Below are 12,901 nucleotides of genomic sequence, written 5' to 3' on the forward strand. Positions count from 1 at the left end.
TTGAGTGACCACTCGTGAGGTTGCATAATCCTGCTCAACCTGTCGGCCAGACTGTTGTTTACGCCTGCCAGATATGTGGCTTGGAGAAACAAGCCGTAACGGCGAGCCCACAGCTACATACTGACGGCTTCCTGACACAGGGGGCAAGATCCGGTGCCCCCCTGCTTGTTGATGTAATACATGGCAACCTGATTGTCTGTCTGAATTTGGATAAATTTGGTGGGACAGCCGATCTCTGAAAGCCTTCAGAGCGTTCCAGACCGCTCGTAACTCCAGGAGATTGATCTGCAGATCGCGTTCCTGGAGGGACCAGCTTCCCTGGGTGTGAAGCCCATCGACATGAGCTCCCCACCCCAGGAGAGACGCGTCCGTAGTCAGCACTTTTTGCGGCTGAGGAATTTGGAAAGGGCGTCCCAGAGTCAAATTGGACCAAATCGTCCACCAGTGCAGGGATTCGAGAAAACTCGTGGACAGGTGGATCATGTCTTCTAGATCCCCAGCAGCCTGAAACCTCTGGGAAGCTAGGGTCCATTGAGCAGATCGCATACGAAGACGAGCCATGGGAGTCACATGTACTGTGGAGGCCATGTGGCCAAGCAATCTCAACATCTGCCGGGACGCTCGCACCCGGGAGACGAGGGATAGCAGATTGTTGGCCCTTGTCTCCGGGAGATAGGCACGAGCCGTCCGAGAATCCAGCAGAGCTCCTATGAATTCGAGTCTCTGCACTGGGAGAAGATGGGACTTTGGATAATTTATCACAAACCCCAGTAGCTCTAGGTGTCGAATAGTCATCTGCAAGGACTGTAGAGCTCCTGCCTCGGATGTGGTCTTCACCAGCCAATCGTCGAGATAAGGAAACACGTGCACTCCCAGTCTGCGAAGCGCTGCTGCTACCACAGCCAGGCACTTCGTGAACACCCTGGGCGCAGAGGCGAGCCCAAAGGGTAGCACACAGTACTGGAAGTGACGCGTTCCCAGATGGAACCGGAGATACTGTCTGTGAGCTGGCAGTATCGGGATATGCATGTAAGCATCCTTTAAGTCCAGAGAGCATAGCCAATCTTTTTCCTGAATCATGGGAAGAAGGGTGCCCAGGGAAAGCATCCTGAACTTCTCTTTGACCAGATATTTGTTCAGGGCCCTTAGGTCTAGGATGGGACGCATCCCCCCTGTTTTCTTTTCCACAAGGAACTACCTGGAATAGAATCCCAGCCCTTCTTGCCCGGGTGGCACTGGCTTGACCGCATTGGCGCTGAGAAGGGCGGAGAGTTCCTCTGCAAGTACCTGCTTGTGCTGGAAGCTGAAAGACTGAGCTCCCGGTGGGCAATTTGGAGGCATGGAGGCCAAATTGAGGGCGTATCCTTGCCGGACTATTTGGAGAACCCACTGGTCGGAGGTTATAAGAGGCCACCTTTGGTGAAAAGCTTTCAACCTCCCCCCGACCGGCAGATCGTCCGGCACGGACACTGATCTCGGCTATGCTCTGCTGGAGCCAGTCAAAAGCTCGCCCCCTGCTTTTGCTGGGGAGCTGTGGGGCCTTGCTGAGGCGCACGCTGCTGACGAGAGAGAGCGCACTGGGGCTTAGCCTGGGCCGCAGGCTGGCGAGAGGGAGGATTGTACCTACGCTTACCAGAAGAGTAGGGAACAGCCCTCCTTCCACCATAAAAACGTCTACCTGAAGAGGTAGATGCTGAAGGCTGCCGGCGGGAGAATTTGTCGAAAGCGGTATCCCGCTGGTGGAGCTGTTCTACCACCTGTTCGACTTTTTCTCCAAAAATGTTATCCGCCCGGCAAGGGGAGTCCGCAATCCGCTGCTGGATCCTATTCTCCAGGTCGGAGGCACGCAGTCATGAGAGTCTGCGCATCACCACACCTTGAGCAGCGGCCCTGGACGCAACATCAAAGGTATCAAATACCCTCTGGCCAGGAATTTCCTACATGCCTTCAGCTGCCTGACCACCTCCTGAAACGGTTTGGCTTGCTCAGAAGGGAGCTGGTCCACCAAGTCCGCCAGCTTCCGCACATTATTCCGCATATGGATGCTCGTGTAGAGCTGGTAAGATTGAATCTTGGCCACGAGCATGGAAGAATGGTAGGCCTTCCTCCCAAAGGAGTCTAAGGTTCTAGAGTCTTTGCTCAGGGGCGCCGAAGCAGGCTCCCTAGAACTCTTAGCCTTCTTCAGGGCCAGATCCACCACACCAGAGTCATGAGGCAACTGAGTGCGCATCTGCTCTGGGTCCCCATGGATCCGATATTGGGATTCTATCTTTTTGGGAATGTGGGGATTAGTTAGTGGCTTGGTCCAGTTCGCCAGCAATGTCTTTTTCAGGACATGATGCATGGGTACTGTGGACGCTTCCTTAGGTGAAGAAGAATAGTTCAAGAGCTCAAACATTTCAGCCCGTGGCTCATCCTCCACAACCACGGGGAAGGGGATGGCCGTAGACATCTCCCGGACAAAGGCCGAGAAAGACAGACTCTCGGGAGGAGAAAGCTGCCTTTCAGGGGAGGGAGTGGGGTCAGAAGGAAGGCCATCAGACTCCTCGTCAGAGAAATATCTGATGTCCTCCTCTGCCTCCCACGAGGCCTCATCATCGGTATCAGACAAGTTCACGGACCTGTGTCTGAAGCCGTGTCCGTCTCGACTCCATGGAACCACTGCCACGGTGGGAGCGTTGAGAGGTGGACTCCCTGGCCGGCAGCGGCGAAGCTCCCTCCCCCGACGTCGTCGGGGAGTCCACCTGGGAGGCAGCCGAAACCGGTACCGCAAGCGGCACCGGTACCAGGGACCTCACCCCGGGCAAAGGGCCAGCTGTCGCCTCACTCGACGGCACCGGAGGTGCAAGCACCCCCGGTACCGGAGGAGAAGGACGCAACAGCTCTTCCAGAATGCCAGGAAGAACGGCCCGGAGACTCTCGTGCAGAGCGGCTGTAGAAAAAGACTGAGAAGCCGGTGCAGGCATCGAGGTCAGAATCTGTTCCGGGCATGTAGGCGGTACCGGGCTGTCCGGGGTAGAGCGCATCGACACCTCCTGGATGGAGGGTGAGCGGTCCTCCCGGTGCCGATGCCAGTTGGGTGCCGACTCCCTCGGCGACCCAGAGCTCCCGGTACCAAGTCGGGAAGGTGACCGGTGACGATGCTTCTTCGACTTCTTCGAGCGAAGCATGTCACCGGAGCTCCCCGGTACCGATGAGGAGGACGTTGAATCCAGACGTCGCTTCCTTGAGGCCGGGGCCGAAGAAGGTCGATCCCGGGGGGGGCTGTACCGCAGGAGCCCTCAGGGCAGGAGGAGACCTATCCGAAGGCTCACCGCCACCAGCAGGGGAATGGACAGCCCTCACCTGCACTCCAGACGGAGCACCACCGTCTGACGACATCAGCACCAGAGGGGGTCCCAGTACCACCGACACACTCTTTCGAAGCCTCGGTACCGACGATGCAGGAGGGAGACGTCTCAATGCAGTCGACGTCGATGCGGTCCCCGAAGACTTCGGGGCTGCCGACGTCGATGCACCCGACGAATCTCTAGATGCCGATGCCGTCGAAGCGCCGGAGAACAGAACGTTCCACTGGGCTAATCTCGCTACCCGAGTCCTCTTTTGCAAAAGAGCACAAAGACTACAGGCCTGCGGGCGGTGCCCAGCCCCCAGACACTGAAGACACGAGGCGTGCCTATCAGTGAGCGAGATTATCCGGGCGCACTTCTTGAAGCCGCTGGAAGGCTTCGATGTCATGGGCGGAAAAATCACGCCGGCGAAATCAAAATTCACGATGACGACAAGAGGCACCGAAACAAAAAGGGGAAAAAACCCGTGCGGGCGGCCAACGAGGCCGCTCCCAAAAGCGAAAGAAAACTTACTCTGGGAAAAAACTAGAAATACGGGAAAAAAAGGTGGGTTTTTCTTTTTTAAATGAAAACACGAAAGACGCGCGAGGGTCCTCAGAGGGGCACGAAACGGCGGCAAAACACGACCGTCCCGAGCGCGGACAAAAGAAGACGAACACGAGCCGGTTCGGGCGGGAAGACAACCGCGCATGCGCGGTGCGCATCGGCGCGCGAGGGCTAGCAAACGTTTTTGCTAGTGAAGATTCCGATTGGAGGGGGTGCCATGGCCGTCACCCATCAGTGAGAACAAGCAGCCTGCTTGTCCTCGGAGAAACACTTCTATATTTAAGGAATATTTAAAAAAAAAAAAATGTTAAATCAATCATCTTTCAATTACTATTTCTTACCTGGAATTTACTGAAATACTCTAGGATTTAATGCAAATATTTATACCACAACAAAGATGTGAAAATTAGTAAAATGTCTCTCAGAGAATCTAATTAAAAATGCACACTACTAATCTACGATTTCTCATATGGCAAACTAAGACATTTTCTATGCGGGTTTTCCTAGACACTGAAATGAGAAACTATTTTACAAATGGAGACCACTGTTGCTGCTGCTGCTCCAGATTGCCAGAAACTTTAAAAAAAAATCTGCAGTTTTTCTCACTTTTATACTCACTTGTAGCAGAACCTAGGAGATTTTTAGAAGATTTGTCTTCCCTTGTGTTGTAATCCAAAGGATAATCTGTTTAAAAGAAAAAAATATTCCTATAAGAGCTGCAAAATGTCTTGTCTTTCCAATAGTAAACTTGTATAAGTCTCTGTAGTTTAAAAAAAAAAAAAAAAGTTAGCAAGGACCAGGAGAGAGAACACCAAAGAAAAGGCCAGGGTGAAATCTGGCAGGCTATAAAGTACAAAATATAAAAGGGATGTGTAGCTGTAGAATTGTATATACTGTCCATGTTTGGGAGGAATTCATCTGAAGGCCATGCAACTGGCACCCACTAAAACTTGTGTATTTTTATAAATCAAGAGACAACTACTACAGCACCTGGACTGAAATTAACTATTGCAGCCAAAGTGATACAATGCAATCTCTGTATCAAACCATTTCAGACCCAAAGATTCATGATGAACTCGCAGCAGTTATGCACTGCCCAAGTCATCTAGTCATTGGTTAATCTCATTAAAGTAGCCTAAGACATGTCTGCAGAATTAATGAATGTTTTGTTCCTAAATGAATATATCAAGGATTAATGAGGGCCAGTAATTGTCCCCGTTACCTCTAGACAGTTTGGGCATCTCACAGTTCTTGGAATCATCTTTGGAGTCGGATAATATCACTACTACTTTAATAGTAACTTTCACCTTGGAAAATGATAGGAATTTTTTGTTGAAATCTATTTTTCCCTTATGTATTGAAGAATAATCAGAACAGGAGGAATTTGGTCTTATCTGCTCATTTTCTTTCTCCGAGTCCTTCTAGACCAGTCCAGATGAAAGGGTTTGCTGCATCCTGCCAGCAGATGTAGACTGAACTACTACTGACATCAGGCTACAAGTATCCTGCACAATTCCAATCCAGTCAGTATTTCCATAACAAAGCAAGTGGTTACTAAAAACATCCCCTCTTAATTCAGGAGCCACAAACAAGCAATGATCAACCAAATGAAAAGGTAAAATGTATTTATTGCTCACGCCAGCTTATCCAACAAGCACAGAAACCATGAGAACACGGAAACCCTAGAAACCCTTCTATTCCTACATTTCTTCCTTTGGTTTTTTTTAAATAATGTTCACACAGAATGGGAAGGTTCTGGCCCAGTCTGGAGGGATTCAAAGAAAATTAGACCTAATTTCTCTTTACTTATTGTCCCACCAGACCAATCCAGATGAATGGGAAGTACCAAAGCAGTAATTACAGAGGGTGGGATTGAGACAGTCTTGTCTCCAGAATTCTGCTACCAAATATTGCTTCCTGTAATGATGAACAAATGAATGCAATGTGGAACAAGGGGGCCGCCTTACAAATATCCTGTGGGGGAACCAAGGAATGCTCCACCCAAGACAAAATATGACCCCTAGTCGAATGAGCCTTCAGGACCAGGGGAACCAAGCTCTCCTTGTAAATATATGCTATGGCTATACTTTCTATGATCCAATGACTCAATGTTGCCTTAGAAGCTGCTGCCCCTCTTCCAGACTCCTCTGAAGAGCACCCAACCTACCTGACCTTCTTTAAACAATGCAAAGCTCTAAGTATGTAGAAATGTTGACGTTCACCATTGTCTTAACTGCTTCCTTCTCTAAAGGAAAGGAGTGGCCTAGTGGTTAGTGCAGTGGACTTTGATCCTGGGGAACTGAGTTCAATTCCCACTGCAGCTCCTTGTGACTCTGGGCAAGTCACTTAACCCTCCATTGCCCCTGGTACAAAATAAGTACCTGAATATATGTAAGCCGCTTTGAATGTAGTTGCAAAAACCTCAGAAAGGCAGTATATGAAGTCCCATTGCCCTTTCCCTAAAGGCTGAGTGCACTCAAATGATTCAGGTGGAACACAGATACCACTTTTGGAAAAATGTAATGTGACTCATCTGTAGCAGGTGTTCTCCAAGGACAGCAGGATAAATGTTCTCATTAATGGATGAAGTCACCAACAGAGACCCAGCACAGAGATGATACCCAAGACATTCTTTTTCTAGAAGCCTTTGGAAGTGGCCATCCATGAATAAGCGTGTCTTTCCACAGGACCAGGTCAGTCTAGTTTTCTGAAGAGCTGTGAGGACCTTTTTCTATTTCCTTCAGCTCACATCAAACTTGTGCAGCGGTTTCTTGCTGCAGTTTTCCCTATTTTTTCATCTACTTTTATTAAGTCTACCTGAGTCTCAAATGTAGTAGTAGTGCCTTCCAGAGCACTTGAATCTCCATGTTCTCCTTGACCGGCTGTGCTATGGCTAATCTCCCCGCCAAAATCAGGTTGCTGGCGGCCATAGAAACAAGACTTAGCACGAGTTCCTTGGGTCTTTTGCTTCTTCTATGGTTCCCCTCCGCCAGTTGTCATTAACACAGAAGAATCCTTAAAACTGCCCGAGACTGCACACAAGACACTTCCCTCTTCCCCTATCTGGTGGGCGCCGTACTGTGAACAGCCCCAGTTTCGGTGTCCACGTCAAGTGTCACTGGACTGGTGTGTGAAACTTGACTGAGGACGAACATTCCTTCCCGCTTTCCCCCTCATTGCCAACTCTTATTCCAGTGCTTGCAAAGGAAAAATATATAGCATCTGTTTGGCTGCCTAACACAATGTGTTGTTCTTTTGCTTCTCTTCCCCCCCCCCCCCCCCACCCTAATTGCAATTCCCAGGGATCTCAAGGGCCCTCACCCTTGAGTAGGAGAGAGGGAAAGAGGCACAGGTAGCGCAAAGAACCCCGGAAAGGGGTAAACAAAAGTGTGTGGGGGGGAGGGGGTGCAGTGGGTACACTGGGTGCGATACCCCAAATTCAAGCTGCTCTGAGAACTCTGCAGAGGCACTTTGTTTTTGTTTTTTTTAAGTGAACTTAGATTAAATTGGTAAAGAAAAAAAAGTATCTGGGAATAGCCAATTTAAGACTTTCCAAAGCTCACCCGACTCATCCTACCCGACTAGCTCAGACTACACAGGATGCTCACCTACCATCTTCCAGAGCAGCCATTCCCAACCCAGTCCTCGGTGCACACTTAGTCCCACTGGGTTTTCAGGATATCCACAATGAATATGCATGAAAGAGATTTACATGCACTGCCTCAACTGTCAGCCTCTGACAGCTGCATTGTGGATATCCTGAAAATCCAATGGGACTAGGTGTGCCCAGAGGACTGTGTTGGGAATGGCTGTTCTAGAGACTGAGAACAACTGACTAGACTGGGAATGCACAGGATACACATAGTGCGACATCATTAGTCAGTAGTTCTCCATCTCCTAGCAGGAGGCGGCAAACCCTTTCATCTTGGCTAGTCTGGTGGGACGATAAGAATGAGGACTCTTCTTGTTCTGAAATCTCAGGTGTTGGCTAGCAGTGGTCAACTCCTTTTATGTTTTCCATGTAAATGTATGCTTAAATTTCAAGGAGCTCAATATAAATGGAAGCTTGTTTCACCATAACAAATATTTAATCAAGGGTTTGCTGGTTTCTTTTTTTAATATCTTCATTATTTCCGAATTGAATCTCTCCTCTTTAATGTGGGCTAAGAAGCCTTGTTGTAGTAGCTAACATTGAGAGGCATAATCGAACGTCGCCGATGAAATAGGTCGCCGGCGATCTATTTTGGCGGCGGCGCAACAGCTGGCCGGAACCGTATTTTCGAAAAAGATGGCCGGCCATCTTTTTTTTCAATAATACGGTTTAGCCCGGTGAAATGTCAGAGTTCGCGGGGTTTGAGATCGCCGGTTTTGTTTTTCAGCGATAATTGAAAAAACTGCCAGCCATCTCAAACCCGGCAAAATCCAAGGCATTTGGTCATGGGAGGAGCCAGCATTTGTAGTGCACTGGTCCCCCTGACATGCCAGGACACCAACCGGGTACCCTAGGGGGCACTTCTAAAAATGTTCAAAAAAATACACAAATAGCTCCCAGGTGCATAGCTCCCTTCCCTTGGGTGCTGAGCCCCCCCAAACCCACTCCTCACAACTCTGCACCATTACCATAGTCCTTATGGGTGAAGGGGGGCACCTACATGTGGGTACAGTGGGTGTTGGGGGGGTTTGGAGGGCTCAACACGTAGCACCACATGTGTAACAGGTAGGTGGGGGATGGACCTGGGTCTGCCTGCCTGAGGTGCACTGCACCCATTAAAAACTGCTCCAGGGACTTGCATACTGCTGTCAGGGAGCTGGGTATGACATTTGAGGCTGGCATAGAGGCTGGCAAAAAGTGTTTTATTTTAAATTTTTTAGTGTGGGAGGGGGTTGGTGACCACTGGGGGAGTATGGGGAGGTCATCCCCCATTCCCTCCAGTGGTCATCTGGTCAATTGGGGCACCTTTTTGAGGCTTGGTTGTGAAAATTAAAGGACCAAGTAAACCCGGCGAAATACTGATGAACGCCGCTTTTCTTTTTTCCATTATCTGCAAAAGCCGGTCATCTGGTAGCCACGCCCATGCTTGCCCATGTCCCGCCTTCGCTTCGCCGACGAAACGCCCCCTTGAACTTTCGCCGGCGCGGCGATGGGAAAGTGGCGATGGTGTCAAAAACGCCGCTTTCGATTATACCAATTTCACCGCTTTTGCGAGATCCCCGGCCATCTCCCGATTTATGTCGGAAGATCGCCGGCGATCACTTTCGAAAATAAGCCTGATTGTCTCTCTTTTTTTCCTTTATATGTTCTTTCTGGACTGCAGAAAATGTAATAAAGATAAAAATGGAAAAAAACATGTTTGCAGAGTACACAGTACATACACTTCAGAAATATGGTTACTCTACCAATGTGTAGCTTTAATTCTGTTCACTTTGTTATCTGTCTGTCTGTCAGAAGCCTGAAGCAAAATTTAGAGATCCATTTACTAAGCTGCATTAGTCATTTAACATGAATTTTAGCATGCTCTAAGTCAGCATACGTTAACATGAAAAAATTCCATGTTTGGGCAGGGAGTGTACCAAGCAGTTATGTTATCTGCAATGTTAAGTGGTATACTGCATATCAGTAATGCCATTTACATGCAATCAGGGAGCACAGGATGAAGGTGAAAGGGGACAGATTCAGTAGTAATCTATAGAAATATTTCTTTACAGAAAGAGTGGTGGATGCATGGGACAGCCTCTCAGCAGAGGTGGTGGAGACGAGGACTGTATTTGAATTCAAGAAAAAAAGATCTAAGGGAGAGAGATTGTAGAACTTAGTTCATGTGGATGGGCAGAATGGATACACTATATGGACAATACAAAACATTACCTGCCATTTTCTCTATGTTTAACTGCATGGAAGCACTCCCAAAAATGTTGTGAATGCCACCAATAATTAGTGCAAAGAGTCAGATGGTTTCCTTTTTACTACATGGCAATAGCTAAAATTAAGTGCAAAATCTTCTATTCTTATTTGGTGGATTTTCCAAACATTGGTTAATGAAGGTCCTGTTTACTAAAATGTGTTAAATCACACGTCTGTGATGGTTATGAATGCATATTTCTGGTGGAAGTAGATGGTTCTTCTTTCTAGATATTTAACTAAGTATAGTGATGCATATCTTTGTACAGCATTGCTGTATTATTGATGTTATAAACATAGAAACCTGTTAAACACTAAAGCGAATGCTACATACCTGTAGAAGGTATTCTCCGAGGACAGCAGGCTGATTGTTCTCACTGATGGGTGACGTCCACGGCAGCCCCTCCAATCGGAAACTTCTCTAGCAAAGTCCTTTGCTAGTCCTCGCGCGCCCGCACGCACCGCGCATGCGCGGCCGTCTTCCCGCCCGAAACCGGCTCGAGCCGGCCAGTCCAGTATGTAGCAAGACAATACACTTCAAGGGAAGACACAACTCCAACGGGGAGGCGGGCGGGTTTGTGAGAACAATCAGCCTGCTGTCCTCGGAGAATACCTTCTACAGGTATGTAGCATTCGCTTTCTCCGAGGACAAGCAGGCTGCTTGTTCTCACTGATGGGGTATCCCTAGCCCCCAGGCTCACTCAAAACAACAAACATGGTCAATTGGGCCTCGCAACGGCGAGGACATAACTGAGATTGACCTAAAAAATTTACCAACTAACTGAGAGTGCAGCCTGGAACAGAACAAACAGGGCCCTCCGGGGGTGGAGTTGGATCCTAAAGCCCAAACAGGTTCTGAAGAACTGACTGCCCGAACCGACTATCGCGTCGGGTATCCTGCTGCAGGCAGTAATGAGATGTGAATGTGTGGACAGATGACCACGTCGCAGCTTTGCAAATTTCTTCAATAGAGGCTGACTTCAAGTGGGCTACCGACGCTGCCATGGCTCTAACATTATGAGCCATGACATGACCCTCAAGAGCCAGCCCCGCCTGGGCGTAAGTGAAGGAAATGCAATCTGCTAGCCAATTGGATATGGTGCGTTTCCCTACAGCCACTCCCCTCCTATTGGGATCAAAAGAAACAAACAATTGGGCGGACTGTCTGTGGGGCTGTGTCCGCTCCAGATAGAAGGCCAATGCTCTCTTGCAGTCCAATGTGTGCAGCTGACGTTCAGCAGGGCAGGAATGAGGACGGGGAAAGAATGTTGGCAAGACAATTGACTGGTTCAGATGGAACTCCGACACGACCTTTGGCAAGAACTTAGGGTGAGTGCGGAGGACTACTCTGTTATGATGAAATTTGGTGTAAGGGGCCTGGGCTACCAGGGCCTGAAGCTCACTGACTCTATGAGCTGAAGTAACTGCCACCAAGAAAATGACCTTCCAGATCAAGTACTTCAGATGGCAGGAATTCAGTGGCTCAAAAGGAGGTTTCATCAGCTGGGTGAGAACGACATTGAGATCCCATGACACTGTAGGAGGCTTGACAGGGGGCTTTGACAAAAGCAAACCTCTCATGAAGCGAACAACTAAAGGCTGTCCTGAGATCGGCTTACCTTCCACACGGTAATGGTATGCACTGATTGCACTAAGGTGAACCCTTACAGAGTTGGTCTTGAGACCAGACTCAGACAAGTGCAGAAGGTATTCAAGCAGGGTCTGTGTAGGACAAGAGCGAGGATCTAGGGCCTTGCTGTCACACCAGACGGCAAACCTCCTCCACAGAAAGAAGTAACTCCTCTTAGTGGAATCTTTCCTGGAAGCAAGCAAGATACGGGAGACACCCTCTGACAGACCCAAAGAGGCAAAGTCTACGCTCTCAACATCCAGGACGTGAGAGCCAGGGACCGGAGGTTGGGATGCAGAAGCGCCCCTTCGTCCTGCGTGATGAGGGTCGGAAAACACTCCAATCTCCACGGTTCTTCGGAGGACAACTCCAGAAGAAGAGGGAACCAGATCTGACGCGGCCAAAAAGGAGCAATCAGAATCATGGTGCCTCGGTCTTGCTTGAGTTTCAACAAAGTCTTCCCCACCAGAGGTATGGGAGGATAAGCATACAGCAGACCCTCCCCCCAGTCCAGGAGGAAGGCATCCGATGCCAGTCTGCCGTGGGCCTGAAGCCTGGAACAGAACTGAGGGACTTTGTGGTTCGCTCGAGATGCGAAGAGATCTACCAAGGGGGTGCCCCACACCTGGAAGATCTGGCGCACTACACGGGAATTGAGCGACCACTCGTGAGGTTGCATAATCCTGCTCAATCTGTCGGCCAGGCTGTTGTTTACGCCTGCCAGATATGTGGCTTGGAGCACCATGCCGTGACGGCGAGCCCAGAGCCACATGCTGACGGCTTCCTGACAAAGGGGGCGAGATCCGGTGCCCCCCTGCTTGTTGACGTAGTACATGGCAACCTGGTTGTCTGTCTGAATTTGGATAATTTGGTGGGACAGCCGATCTCTGAAAGCCTTCAGAGCGTTCCAGATCGCTCGTAACTCCAGAAGATTGATCTGCAGATCGCGTTCCTGGAGGGACCAGCTTCCTTGGGTGTGAAGCCCATCGACATGGGCTCCCCACCCCAGGAGACGCATCCGTGGTCAGCACTTTTCGTGGCTGAGGAATTTGGAAGGGACGTCCCAGAGTCAGATTGGACCAAATCGTCCACCAATACAGGGATTCGAGAAAACTCGTGGACAGGTGGATTACATCTTCTAGATCCCCAGCAGCCTGAAACCACTGGGAAGCTAGAGTCCATTGAGCAGATCTCATGTGAAGGCGGGCCATGGGAGTCACATGAACTGTGGAGGCCATGTGGCCTAGCAATCTCAACATCTGCCGAGCTGTGATCTGCTGGGACGCTCGTACCCGCGAGACGAGGGACAAGTTGTTGGCTCTCGTCTCTGGGAGATAGGCACGAGCCGTCCGAGACTCCAGCAGAGCTCCTATGAATTCGAGTCTCTGCACTGGGAGAAGATGGGACTTTGGGTAATTTATCACAAACCCCAGTAGCTCCAGGAGGCGAATAGTCATCTGCATGGACTGCAGGGCT

The 12,901-nt window shown here is 49.5% G+C and overlaps 1 protein-coding gene across 5 annotated transcripts in view; it reads right to left on the minus strand.

Moving 5' to 3' along the window:
- Window positions 1-12,901, minus strand: part of SUCO (SUN domain containing ossification factor) — a 256,708-nt gene that overhangs the window by 97,553 nt on the left and 146,254 nt on the right. For all 5 annotated transcript variants that reach the window (XM_030208502.1, XM_030208500.1, XM_030208501.1 and 2 more), the window contains one exon: window positions 4,515-4,580. In XM_030208502.1, coding sequence (XP_030064362.1) covers window positions 4,515-4,580 — 66 coding nt within the window. The remainder of the gene's footprint in view (window positions 1-4,514; window positions 4,581-12,901) is intronic.

This window comes from Microcaecilia unicolor, chromosome 6 (assembly GCF_901765095.1).
Source record: "Microcaecilia unicolor chromosome 6, aMicUni1.1, whole genome shotgun sequence".
Lineage (NCBI taxonomy): Eukaryota > Metazoa > Chordata > Amphibia > Gymnophiona > Siphonopidae > Microcaecilia > Microcaecilia unicolor.